The sequence below is a fragment of the Puccinia triticina genome, chromosome 4A, assembly GCF_026914185.1.
Source record: "Puccinia triticina chromosome 4A, complete sequence".
NCBI lineage: Eukaryota > Fungi > Basidiomycota > Pucciniomycetes > Pucciniales > Pucciniaceae > Puccinia > Puccinia triticina.
In genome coordinates, this window is record NC_070561.1 from 3,409,416 (window position 1) to 3,423,674 (window position 14,259).

The 14,259-nt window shown below is 46.5% G+C and overlaps 1 protein-coding gene across 1 annotated transcript; it reads left to right on the forward strand.

The window, feature by feature from the left end:
• Positions 1 to 3,211: 3,211 nt before the first annotated feature.
• Positions 3,212 to 13,363, forward strand: PtA15_4A407 (uncharacterized protein; the record flags this gene model as incomplete). Its single annotated transcript, XM_053168287.1, has 13 exons — positions 3,212 to 3,302; positions 3,388 to 3,401; positions 3,503 to 3,546; positions 3,646 to 3,666; positions 3,761 to 4,040; positions 4,116 to 4,168; positions 4,245 to 4,319; positions 4,410 to 4,460; positions 4,548 to 5,175; positions 10,346 to 10,613; positions 10,681 to 11,088; positions 11,155 to 11,441; positions 13,163 to 13,363. 13 exons carry the CDS (start codon positions 3,212 to 3,214, stop codon positions 13,361 to 13,363), a joined length of 2,421 nt encoding a protein of 806 aa, XP_053019511.1.
• Between the last annotated feature and the right edge of the window lie 896 nt (positions 13,364 to 14,259).

Below are 14,259 nucleotides of genomic sequence, written 5' to 3' on the forward strand. Positions count from 1 at the left end.
ATGAAAAAAAATGTTGGACTTTGCACCGTTTGCTCTCCATGGTAAGTAGAGAATGCGGTATATGATCATTACTGAGATAGATATGGATATGAATGTTGTTCTTATCGCAGTGGTTGTAAGCGATTGCACCGGCGACCTATCTCCGGATTCATGGTGCGGGCGCGGGATCGATTCCCCCCTGGGTAATTTTTGCTGCTTGGATCTCATCATGACCCTAGGCCCCGCGGCCAACGTCTGGGTAATCCCAGCTTGAAGTTGCATTTGCTTGGCTGGTGCAAAAATTGCCTCACCCCGGACTTGCACCCGGAGCTTCCAGACACAACCTGGTCCAACAACCAGGGTCCCACTTCCACTGCTAGACTAAAGACCTTTTATCATATCTCCCAGTGTGCTAAACTAAACCCCATGTTTTCTTGTTCAGTATTCCTGCTGACAACCTTTTTTCAACATGTCTTCTTCTTCTTTTTTTTTTTTTTTTTGAAAAATGGAACTCTCATTACCTTTCTCTCAAAACAAAAGCATATATACAACCCTTGCTCAAAAAAACAAAAAACAAAAAAAACAATCCGATGATTGCTTGCCGACCCAGACGGCGAGCCAATCCTGACCAATTCTCGACGCGGGCCCAACCAGCCAACGGTGTTGGCTTGCCGCTGCTGGCAAGCCTTTGTCGGCTGTCTGCCGTGTTGGACCCTTGTTTGACGTACAGTCAAGCCAACGGGGCCAACAAGTTGGCCCAACCCAGCCGTACCATTGGCCTGCTCAGCAGGGCCAAACATGGTTGGCTGGGTTATGCCATGGCACTAGCCTGACCCCGCTGTCATGCCAACAGAATGGGCTGGTTGCGTTGGCATGACAGCTGGGTTGGATGGGTCTGACCCGTCCCTGGCGTTGACCTGCCTCCACAGTCAAATTTGTGGCAGGCAGGTCAAACCTGACATTCCCTTGACCCCGCGGGCGCGCCAACGCAACTCAAAGTTGAGAATCAAGTGGTGGTGTAGCACAACAACTGCGGACGCTATGGACACACGACTTCCAATGCTACGCAACTGCGGACTGCGCGCAGCACTTTGCCTCCCAACCATCAAAACAATTTAACCCCCCAATAAAACTAAAAATAACAAAAACCCAATGATTGAGCTCATTTCATTTTCTTTTCTTTTCTTCTCTTTTTGTTTTCTTTCTTTCCTTCTTTCTATTTAATGAACTCATCCTTCCACAAACTCTCTCACTTTTTGTTCTGCTGTCTCAGTTGCAGGATGATTCATCTCATCACACCCGCAGTGTTTGGAAATGCGTGCACTGCACAGTGTGTAAATAGTTTTTTCAGTGCGCAAAGTAAGTCCAAACATTTATTAATATTCAAAATAATTAGTAAAAATTAGGTGGACAACTCCCAAAAGTCCACCAAAATTGGCCAACAACGCCCAAAAAAGGGGCCCGGTCGATGTTGGGTGGCTGGTCAAGAACCGGACCTGGGGATGTAAATGACTTTTGAGAGTTGTTTTTCAAAATTTTGGGAGTCATTTTTCCAAGCCTCTATATTTACCATGCCACCACAAACTGACTCTTCTGGCTCTTCTTGATGTGACTTAGTTGGGTCCTCACTACCAGCCTTGCTCCATCCATTTATCTTCATTCTTGAGGGAACATTGGTCAGCTCATGAAGATGTACATTGTACAGCAAATGTGCCGGTACAAATGTGTGTTTGATTAGTGAATCAGTGGAAAGTTGACCGCTTGAATAGAAAGCTTCACACCCTATGATAAAATTTAGAGGGTATAAGGGGCCTGAATCTGATCCCAACATAAATACATAGGCATGTACATAGATGAAGATAAATGGATGGAGCAAGGCTGGTAGTGAGGACCCAACTAAGTTGCATCAAGAAGGGCCAGAAGGGTCAGTTTGTGGTGGCATGGTAAATATAGAGGCTTGGAAAAATGACTCCCAGAAATTTGGAAAACAACTTCCAAAAGTCATTTACGTCGCGGGGACCGGTGCCTATGTATTTATGTTGGGATCAGATTCAGGCCCCTTATACCCTGTAAAATTTGTCATAGGGTGCAAAGCTCTCTATTCAAGCGGTCAACTTGCCACTGATTCACTAATTAAACACACGTTTGCACCGGCACGTTTGCTGTACAATGTACATCGTCATGAGCTGACCAATGTTCCCTCAAGAACAATCCCTCTATCCGTGTCAACATGTGGAAACTTAAGATCAAGGTTAGATATGAGTGAATTGCCAAGATATCCAATCATCAAAGCCGGCGGCCTGTTTTTGGAGAAGCCCGATAGAGCTGCTCTATCAGCTCGACTGCGAAGACACTGGAGGTGAAGCCTAAGGGATATCCGCAAAGCATTTGGTCAGTTTAAACTATATTTTGAATTGTCTCAATCGTTGCAAACCGAGTGAAGGGCTTTACACGGCATTCGTATTCCAGAACTCGCGTTATTTTCGCGAATGGCCCGTAGATATGAACATACATACAACGTGAATCCGCATGCTGCGTGGCGCCAAGGTCACCAAGGGTCCGCAGACTTCTACATCGAAATTGATTGATGCGATGTCGGCGGTGTGTTTTTCTCTAATACAAGAATATGTACCATCGCATTCGCAGGTATCTTGGCACATAGTTATATACCATGAAAAAATCTATGGGCCCGAGACAAAGATATAAAAGTTGTCAAACAACTTTCCACATTCTGACCTGTTCTTGAAAGCTGCGTTCGGACCCTGTACTAGCCCTGGAGTTGAAAAAATTCATCGAAGTTTCAGGTGAGCCTCGGTTTGCCTTACTGATATGATTTCTCCTCACTTTGGTTGAGGAATTCCATAAATAATATGGGGGCCTACGAAGCACAAGCTCCCTCTTGCAAAATTGTATTGTCTGGACTCTGGTGCTACAGACGCTTCAGATCCCCCAGTCCATAAGAATCGGAGAGGATTTGATGGCCTATGACAAAAGCTCAAACAGGTTTACCTTGACAAATTTTAAAACCCTTCCTGATTTACCACAATTTATCTTTGAGCCAATTATGTTACCAATTCTCTGCCCTGACCAAAAGTATAATTGAAAGAGTTTCCCCTCAGGTTAACAGGTTTCCTTTCTTCACCTGGCATTCACAACATATAGATCAAGGGCTACACCTGTCTAGACTTTTCCACTCATAACCAAATAAGTATTCCGAACCGAGGAGTGAACAATGAGGACCAGGCAACTCCCGGAATTTCTTTCATTTCTCGATGAATATCCGTTGACGAAAAAGTATAGCAAGCGCGAGTTAGGTCCACTTGGTCTGTCCTGTTCCCATTTTTAGCCCGCAAATTGGACCTCAATATTTTCAAGTCGGCTAATCAAGAAAATCATGTATTATATTAGTTCTTCTGGTATCTGTAAGATCTTTCTAATTCAATGATGATCATTTCGCGGCCCGGATTTCCTGGTTTGGCTGGAATGATTTTGAAAACGATTTTACACCTTTTTATAACTCCAGATATTGATCCTCACCGGATTGTGCATTTTCAATGTGCTTACACAGTAAGAGTTTCTCACCAGTCCATCCTGATTTCTACCTTGCCTGCAAGCTTGCAAAACTTCATCTCAAGCGCATTTCCTTACTTGCGCGCCCAAATCAAGAGGAAAAGCAGAGAGAAACGAGTGAGTTGTCGAGCTCTTGATCAGTTCCACCGTGTACAGAACTGCCAGGCTTATGGATGCACCACTACCCGGTGCTGGATTTTTGTTTGGGCAGAGCATTTCTCTCCACGCGTTATTTGGATAACTCGACAAATGGAAGAGTGGATTATGTTACCTGTCAGCCGGCTCTGCTGAAAGTTGATGATAGCTTTTTCATGGTTGTTCCCCCCGACGAAAACGGAACCCAAGCAGCTTCAGTCGAAGATCTGCAAATTGCTGCTCACTCAAATATGTCATTCAAATGGAACCTGGTTGATATTGGAGACCAACCCGAAACAGGATCAAGGAAGGTGGCGACAGGCTTCCTCTATAGGGGAGAAAGAACCAACTGCTCGGTGGGTGACTGGGTTGAAGTGTCATCTTCATAGTAGATATGCATGGCACAGATTCTTATTCAATTCTTTGCACAGGTCAATTTTGTCAAGTCAACCTATCAATTCCAGGATACCAACTACCAATACATGTAAGAAATTAATATCAAACCACCAAGATCAACCGGAGATTCGATCTCATGGGAACCCACCTCTTTGCCGTGGTAGTGTTTGTGGAACTTGTCTATTTGGTGATACGCTGAAGGCAAAGCTTTGTAATTCGTTAAACGCGGCCTCTGATGAGTATGTCAGAGCTCACCATCATGTTTTGAATTTGTGAATACGTAATTTCTGAGGCATGGACATCTGCATTTTCAACCCACATATATGTAGTCTACTCCGGGGATCGTCTGGTCGCTTTTGGACGAGCTCAGCACATGTCTAGTGAGCCGATCATGTGACCATAATCATATGCTTCACTATATACCATGTTCCAAAGAATCTGATTGGCGCAAAAGCTACCTGGTGCAGTCGTTCATTTGATGGCCTTGATCCAAGATTGTCGATACCGCTTCATACCTTGCCGCTATCAGCATTCCCTCCGAATTATACCGAAGTGCAGGAAGATTATTATAGGAGCTATAAACCGACGATTGGCCCGCGGGACATAACTGAGTTAGGGACGTGGCTTGGAGGTGTGAAATTGATCCCAGCAGCTCGATTGAGTGGATATGATGTGGAGTTCCCTTGGCGGAATCTTCCCCCACCTCAAGGAAAGATCTTTGTCGACAATTTGACGGAGCCAAGTAATTTCTTTGACGCATTCAATACTACCTATCATGCCTTATGCCAGGGACACGAATGCAGCAATTTTCGGGTCACAGTCAACGGCATTGGTGCACTCGGACCGTTTGGATTTAAAGATACAAAATTGTTCCAGATTCCCGAAGTATTATCAGCGATGTTCAATCGATCACTCTCGTATAATGTTCGGATAATGGATTTAGCGGCTGATGATCTCCATGGAAAAGAAATTGGAGCGACTTACTTGTGCACTAAAACTACAAGAAAGTGGCTTCCCCTCCTCAAAATAATCTCCGTCACCCTGGGTAGCTCTTCTGGATTATTTTCGGGAATCTTTTCGTATTTTATAGTCGCTGTGAGTTTGTTAACCATTACCGAAAATGCGTCAGAGAAAATGAAGAAACTCACAGCTTTATTAATTCCTTTAGCTTGCTCGTCGATATGATAAGTATCATGATAAACAGAGTATGAGTCAAGCTACTCAGACCAACATTGAGGAAACAACCTTCAGTAGCAACGAAGAAGAAGATCCGTGTCATGAATTTAAAGGAAATCTATTAAGATAGCTCTTGGCAATGTCGGAAAGTTTCTAGCCAGACTTTCTTTTTTTTTGGATAAATTTTCTGATTTAAAACTTTTTAGACTTCAATCCAAGAAGCGCAGTACCAAACATATACTAGGATCCAAAATGAATTGGGCATTATTTTTTAATGTAGTTTTATCTTTCAGGATATGTTTCCTTCTCAACATTTTTTTAAAAAAAAATCCTCTCTTGGAAATGGCCGGGTTGTTTTTTTCATTTCTGTAGCCAAAACATTTCCAAGCCTAAATCTTACCTTTTTCAAGATAGATGACTGCATTTTATCAGAACAATATCTAAACCATCTTCTCTAACTAGGTTGCATCATGTTTAAGCTTGTAAAAGTCTTGGCATCAATTGCTTGATTTTCATAGAACAACACTACTGGAAGGATATATTTTATGATTTCTAACTACACCATGGACGCAAAACTTCATATTTTACCCAAGATTACTTTGGGAGATATCTGAAGTGCCCGCCAGCAGCAATGATGGGAAGTTACATACTTTACAATATCCAGAGGGATTTTTGTAATGTAACTTCCCACCGTTACCAGATAACGCCTTACTGTTATCTGGCCACACTGCTCCTTGGGCCGGTGGGTAACATAACAGAGGGTGTTTTCACCCTCAATACCCGGAAAAATAAAGGAGATAACGCGTTAACCGCGTTACCAGAGGTAAAAATGCCATAAAAGGGGGAAAACTCCCCAAACTCCCCTTTTTTGCGCAGGTTATCCTCCTATAATTGCAAGGAATAACGTAATGAGGCTAGGAAGAGAGGGAAAAAAATTAAAGAAAACGCAACGGAAGCTTTGCCGCTGTCATTGTAACAATAACAGCAAAGATTCCGTTATGTTTTTGTTACGCTACCGTTACGGGTAGCGTAACCTCCCATCGTTGCCAGCAGGATTGGACTTTGCGGGCCTTGGTTGGACTAGAATTCAACTGATATCCAAAGTGGGAACTCGAAGAACCTTTGAATCTACTTTAGATATTATTTGAATAAAAGAAGTGTTCAAGTTGTATCCGAAGTTCCACTTCAAATGTTATTCGAATAAAATTTCAATGCTTTGGAGTTCTTCACGCAATGCTAGTTTTGACTGTTTGTTTTCTTTTTGGGACATGTTGAGAGCGTCTAATTCATTATGATCATTGTTATTGCTTGTTGTCATGGTTGAAAACTCGATCAATGTGTCTTCTGTTGTTCTCTTCTGATGTTCTTCACCTCATCGCAACTCGTAATCTGGTTCTTATGTTTGTGATGGCAATCAATGGATCACACTTGGCACTTTTTTTTCATGCTGCAATGGTCTGGCACAGAGATTGTGGACTAGCCTCGATCAACACTTGAAACAGCTGAGTTTTTGGCGCTATGTAATTGTTTTTTCTGTGCTCATATGAAATAAATCCCGGTGGTATGCTGGGATATGACAGTTATTTTCCTTTTATTCAAAATAATCTTACAAACATTTTTATAAAAACATTTGAGCAGAGATATCAACAATGTGAAAAGTATGGAAAATAACAGGATGAGGAAGCGCTTCAGGAAAAATGGGTTCCAAGATCAGGGGATGAGAACTGCAGGAGTGACGAGTAAATATAACAAATTCACAGGTCAAATATCCAAAAGTCTCATGCAAGAATTCCTGATAGGGCATAAGTCCCTCCGGCGTTCAACAAGGGGGGGAGGTGTTTACAGGGCATCTCCCCAGCAAATCTGTATGTTTAACCGTTACATACAGCTAACATTGTTAGAACCGCTTCGTTTCGCTTCAAAAAGCGCGGTTTTAGCGAAGCGCAGCGGGGGGGGGGGGCGCTACACGCCCAGCCTAAAAAGCCGTAGCGCAAGCGCATTCTCGCTGCGCGCAGCGGAGCCGTGTTTCTCATCCCGCCCGGAAAGCAAAAGCAAAGCTCAAACATTAGGGGGGTTCACAATTGAAATTTACAAAACTTTGGGACACATTTTAAGGTGTTTATGAACATTTTTTTAAAAAATTGATAATTTGCACTGATTGATCAGCATCATGACCTGCTGCTGTGCATTTTCCCAAAATTTTAAAATGTTGTTCACAAGGGCCTTAAATTTGGCTCCAAAGTTTAGTAAAATTCAATTGTGAACCCCCCTATTGTGATATGCTGCAAATTGAGCGCTCCTAAGTTGCTGCGTACTGCGCTTCCGCGCTATTTTGCGCTTATGCGCTCTTTCAGACCAACCTTGCCGCTTGTCCGCGGTTTTGCTGCAGCCTACCGGTTAGCTAGCCAGTTCATCCTTCAGTTCCGCTATGTACCGCCCCGTACGCACTACCTCCCCCCCTTAAAGTTACATGCCTGAACGTTACCGCTTAGTACTCACAACTCCTTTTCTCCTCTCTTCTGCGCATTAGCAATGGCAGACCCCAACAGATCAATAGAAGAAGTCCCATATAGCCCCCCAAACACCAACAATCAAGATGGCTGACTGATATGTTGGGAATCTTCTCACCTTTGTACCCCCATATCCCGCTCAGGATACGTACCTACCCAGAGTGACTCTTGCCTACTCTTGCAGTTAATGCTCCCAAGCCAGCTTGCAAAAAAGCCGCTGCAGCAGCTGCCCCCCCCCCCCCCCCCCCCTTGCAGAAGAAAGCATGCGCACAGGCAAGGATGTTAATGTGGATCTTGGACAGGACTTGGATGCCAAAAACAATTTGCCGAATACACGCTCAATACAAGTAGTTTTGATCGTTTTGATTAAAAAATTCCTCCCTTTTATTCCTCTCCTTCCCCTGTTATTGATGCTATCTGTCTGCCAAAATAAAGTGCGCTTCAGTCCCGCTGTGAAATTTTACTCACAAAATAAGCGCGATTAGACCGCTTCAATACCGCTTTTATTCGCGCAAAGCACGCTTTTTGGCGCTAAATGTAGCGCGCTACAAAAAACAAAAGATATCCGCCCATCTCCAAAAGCTGAAGTGGCAGCGGGCCGCCCGTATATGCTGCAGCAAAGCGCAGCGCACCAAGATTTCCTTGCGCTGCGCTTTCCGCAGCAAAGCGGTCATAATGGTGATACGGCGGGCCAATTGTGCATATGTATTTGCTCGCCAAACAGGAATTTATTCACGGAGAGTGGGCACACTTAATACAAACTGGGAGGCGGGTGTACCGACTTGCCGGGCAGCCTGCCCGGCAACTTGTTATGAGATTCTGCTGGGAAGCCTTGAGGAAGGGTGTACCGACTCGCTGGGGACCCTTTCGGCAAGTTGGTGAGCAAGAGAAGGAGTAATTCAATCCTGCACTTATGTATGCACGAGCTGCTCAGAAATAATATGTGTTCCTGGGGTGTGTGCCTGGCCTTAGTTGGGCGGTGGTGTGCAACCATAGCCGTGGTTGCGCGGTAGTCTTGTTGGGGTAAGTATGGACTGCCTTGCTTGGGATGGTGGAGCGGCCCTGTCCTGCTGCTCGACAGGGCTCTGATGTATGTTGTGGGGAGGGACGGGGGGCTGTCTTGCCTGAATGGGACCGGCTATCGCCGCAGCTGCGCCCGTTGTTGTTTGGGTCTGACTCCTGAGGCCGAACTTTGGATTCTTTGCACCCGGTGTGTTGGCTCGGCGGCTGCACCCTGTGCTCAGCTGGAATCCCCTTGTCCCTCGTCGGCAAGGAAAAAGCGGCTCCAAGACGAGCCGCCTCGCCTTGTGGGCCATCTTATGTATCCAGAAAACGGCGCGGCAACGCTCGGCCAGCTGCACCCGTCACCGCCCGACCATTAGCAACATGGCTGTCGCCAAGCCCTTGACTCTTCCATCCCGCGCCGATTCCGGCGACGATCCCGCCGGCTCGGCTGCTTTGCGCGCCTCTCCTCACAATCCTTTGGTTCTCCTGCCACCCGATAGCGGTAGCAAGCCATCTAAAGAGGCTCCTGCCCACCTCACCCTCGACATTAAACCTGCAACAATGTCGACCTCTCCAAGAATCTTGACTGCACGTCTTCCAATTCTCGAAGCGCCAGGCCCGCAATCTAACTACCTCGACTGGAAGCTGGTCGTCAACCAGGTCTTCAAATCGGCCAAAGTTCGCTACGTTCTCACCACCATGGAGCCAGCAGCTCGTCCGGTCACTTGGGAAGACGATAACGACACCGTCTGCGCTATTCTAGTGCAAATTGTCGATCGAGTCAACCTCCGCTACTGTCGGGAGCACGCCGATGACGCCGCGGGCATGTGGGGAGCCCTCTCTAAAGCCCATGAAGACTCATCCACCGGCGGTAGAGTCTACTGGATCCGAAAGCTCGTCAACACGAGGATGGACAATGATGACATCGATGCCCATATCGACTCGCTTGCTCAATCTCACGAACGTCTCAACTCTCTTGTCACCCCCGACAAACCACTCACTCCAGACGACGTCCATACTGCCGCCCTCCTCAGTTCCCTCCCCCCCGACTGGATCCATTGCGTTTCCGCCCTGATGAACCAGGAAGGGGTCAAGACCGAAGCGATCGTCAAGGCCCTCAAAAATGAGGCTATTCGACGTGAATCTCAGGGAGAAATCATATCAGTCTCCTCGACCAAATCCAAACCGGTTAAGTCTTCTCACCCCCCCCCCCCCCTAAACCTAAACCCCACGATGACAGTACATCCAAGACACAACGATGTATCCTTTGCAACTGCGGCAGCCACGATCTCAACTCCTGCAACAACACAAGAAACCTCATCCTCGAACACAAAGCGGCCCAAAAGGCTCGAGGGAAGGCCTCACAGCCCGATGCGCCATCCACCTCTTCTTCCAAACCACACACTCGTGCCGGTCGAACATCCGCTGCTCCCGTGGGGGAATATGTTGAAGTACGTGACGACGGTGATGATTCTGACCACTCGGGACCGAACGGCGTCACCGCCGAAAATTGGAATATTCATTCGAGTTTCCAGCTATGGCAAATTACGATGCTGATGGTGTCTTGCACATAGGTGTACTCGGCGTTTGGAGCGCCAGCCAATGCGCCAGACTCGCCTTTCCTCCGTGCCGTCGCCGGTCGGGGCCAGGTCGCGGCGATCCTCTCGAGGCATGGTGCATTTTACGTGCCCGACGCCTTGGTCGGTGAAGTTACGCCGAACCTCCAATTATTGGTCGACGGAATGCTCGCGGCCCCCCTGCTCCCCACGAAGATCGGAAGTCTGTGGTTGGACCGCAGCCCTGCCTGCGATATCCGAAACTGGATTGCCGAGGTGGAAGAAGGTAAGGGTATTTTGATTTGAAAATACTGTTTTCTTGTCGTCCTGACTGCCTTTTTTTTAAAAAAAAGTATGTCCCTCCATCTTCTTTCCTACCGATGCGTCGCCTTTCTTCCCGGATTCAATCAACCTCGAAGCTGTGTTGGCCTCCGACATGAATATCATGCCCGACGAAGCCCACAAGCGTTTGCGAGGAATCATCGCTTCCCTTGTCAACCCTCAGCCGACCCAAAAAAAGGAGTGGGCAAACGCGGTCAACGAGGCCCTCTACATTGGAACCAATCCTCACATCGCTCGACATGCTCTCACCCTTCTGGTAAAGAAAATCAAATATGCGCGCGGAAGCTTCCAAGCGTTCTTGCTTTTTCGGGAAACCTTGAGTTGCAACGAAGCCAGGTCTGACTTGCAAACCAAAATCTTTGGGAGCTTACAACCCAAGCCGTTCCCTCATCAAATTTTAATTTCTTTCTTGCTCTTCGGTGAGTCAAAATTTTGTGCTGTTTTCTAACAAAAAAAAAAAAGGCAATTGATTTGTTTCATTGTAGGCACGCGAGGTCTGTTTGGAGCGCCAATCAACAACCGGAACACCTTCACACCTGGGGTCTGTCTCATGAGCGAGCTCATGGCACTGAGAGATTCTCCCCCTCCGGAGCCCATCTGGATCAACACCCAGCGCCTAATCCTTCGGGCAATCGTTAACGAAGACGAGGTCCTTGGTTCTGCCGAGTTGTCTGGCGTTTTGCGCGAAGACTTTTTATCTTTCTGTTCTCTTCACTTGCCCATCGTTCCTTCATACCATCAGCAGATTGCCCAACTCCAACCTCCTGCCGAAGTAATGCCAAAGTAATACCCCTGGAACAATACTTCAAGGAGAAAGAGTAAATCCCTCATTATTGTCATTTCAGAATATTTTATCTTTTCTGTTTGGCTCAAACCTGAATGAATAAAGTTGTCAAAAGAGAAAAGAAAATTCAGAGCGGCGAGCATGAGGGCAAAGGCGTATTTAAATTTAACTCAGAATGATTCGGTTGTGAGGATTCACAAAAACATCGTGTGTCAGCTTAGTTTGAAGGAAGACAGAGTATTTTTATTTGGAACAATGGATTGGTTGAAACCAAAGACTGACATATAGGGGGGTTCACATTGGCAAAGATGCACGGCTGATTTTGTCTGCTCATGCACCTTCAATTAGTTATAAGGTTTGGTCTGGTGAATTGCTTCCAAAGGGGAGCTGCCCACCAAAACCATGTAGCTTTCTCAGGATAATCAGAATCTGCAGGTGATGGTTTTGACGACTGATTTTGAAATTCAGCACCCCAAAACAAAGTGTCAACATGTAGATATTATTTTGGAGCCAATGTTTTTGTCACATCGCGCAGCCAAGCTTCGGTACCAAAGTGATCAGCAAAGAAAGAAAGAACAACTGGATTGAGGAAGACATTATATAAATTGTACAACTGCAAGACTCATTAAGACCGCGAAATTCTATCTGATTTTGTATCACCAAATACATTCATCAGCTTGCAAGCTGGAGGAGAACTTTTATCTGGTCCCCGTGGTTGAATCCATGGAAGGTTATTCGGGGTTTGTAAGGCCCAGTGACTAAGGAAGTCTTGTGCCAGGGTGCAAGCGAGCTCAAGCTTTGTGAAGCATGGTGTGGGGGTATTTGGATTCCGATTGTTAACCAACCTTTCCGTGATCATTCTCTCTGCACGAATCCATATTGCTGTCTCAGCCCTGTCTAAAAAAAGAAAAAAGCGTGTTAAAATAAGGGACGGCTGTGTCTGTACTTGTGGAATAAAGCATGCCTTGTCGCGAGATGTGGACCAGATGTAAAAGCAGGGCGGCGCAAGCGGGGGTACAAGCACGATAGTGTGTTGGTCCAAAGAGAACACCCTGGATGCCGGCTAGTAGAAAACAAACATGTGGGCCACACGGATGATTGGCGTTGTCGATCTTAAGCTCAGAATGCCTTGACGTGTTGGAGAGCAGGAGGTTAAACTCTAAAATCGCGAGGAGCATGTAAGAACAAGGTATCTGTACTTACACTGAGTTGCGAGTACCTCAACGAGGGGTTTCGCAGGCTTTGTTGCGCGGGTCCTGGCGTTAGGGTTGATAGCAGTTAGCTGTTTCTCCTCACCCGAACAAGGCTTGAGTGGATCAGGGGCATCGTCGGATTCCTTGAGCAAGCATCCATGTGATGATGGCAATTGTGTTGGATCATCTTGAGGCGCCAATTGATGGGAGTGATCAGGTTCAACGGTGCTGCAAGCGGTCTCCTCTACAGCAGGATGTTGCTTTCCTTCCCTAGCGTGAACGTTTTGGGCCTCTGTTCTGGCGTTAGAGTTTTTGAGAGGAGTAGGTGATTCCAGGCTTATCAGGTCTGCACTGGGAGAAGTGAAATGCTCTGTGGCTGACGCGTGTTCGAAATATATAAGCGAAAAATTGATAAGTGGAAAGATGAGACTAGCACGCGACTCCTCAGAAAAAAAATGCTTGCCTGTGATAGTCTGAGCTCTACTTAGAGAGTCGATCCTTTCCGAACTTTCGAAGGCGCCCAGTCCAACAGCCGTTTCCGAGAACGCCGCGCCACTCAAGGCGGTCTCGCAGGATCCGTGCCGACTGGCCGATGTGGGCGCTGCAAGTGATGCAGGATCTATGGACGAGGTGGAACTGCCCTCCAAGCCTGCGGGGATGGCTGAGCGCAATGGATTCGGTTTGAACAGACGTCCTGCTGGCGAGATTGTGCCCTGATGTTCTGCGTCAATAGTTGTTTGCAACAGTTCACAGTAAGACTCGTCGTGGACAATGTCCAGCGATGGACCAGTTCTTGACCAAGACGCTCTGCTAGCCTAACTAAGCCTCTTGAACGGAGGGGGGGACACCCGCGTCCCGAAGGGACTCTCCGTAGGAGAGGCTTATGACAATGTTGTAATTTTGGCTTGAGGGTTTGGGTTGTTTGTGGCTTTCTAGCCATATTTCTTCTTTTTCCCCTCACACAACAAAAACTGTTCCAACCCGGGTGAAGCTATGACCAAGCTTCTTCTGACTTATCACAAGTCCCTTGCTTCAGAGGGCCCTGGTACAGCCTGGGCTGGCGCAAAGCGCCCTCGCGTGAAGCGTGACCTCCGAAGGAGGGACTTGCAGGTAAAGCCAAGAATTTGGCTTGAGAGCTTTCAGTGTTTTGGTGGCAGTTTTTTCCCGCTCCCTTTTCAGGGGTCTTCTCCTTGTGTATTCCTATTGCCTGTGGTGCCAGATTAAAGGCCTGATTTTTCTCTTTCTTTTGGTGTCAATCACCACTTTTTCTCCCTTCACAAACTCCTTCCATCCCCCTTTGAAGTTTGTGCTTTTTTTGTGTTTGGCCAGAAGTGTGTAATTCCAAGAAGATCTATTTGGACTCAATTTAACTACAGAACTCCATCATCCATCCACCTTGACTGCTGAGCAAGGGCAACACTCACCTTCAAGTGTAGATATCACAAAAGTGACACCACATTGAAGCTGAGATGCTCAGCTATCCCGTGTACTTCAGCTTGCTGACTCACAATGAGTGCGCGCTGTGTAATGTAAATTTGATTCAACAAGTTGGCCAAAAGCCACAAATTTCCTCAAGCTCTCACGCGGAAAAAAGCCAATAACTCATAAGCCTC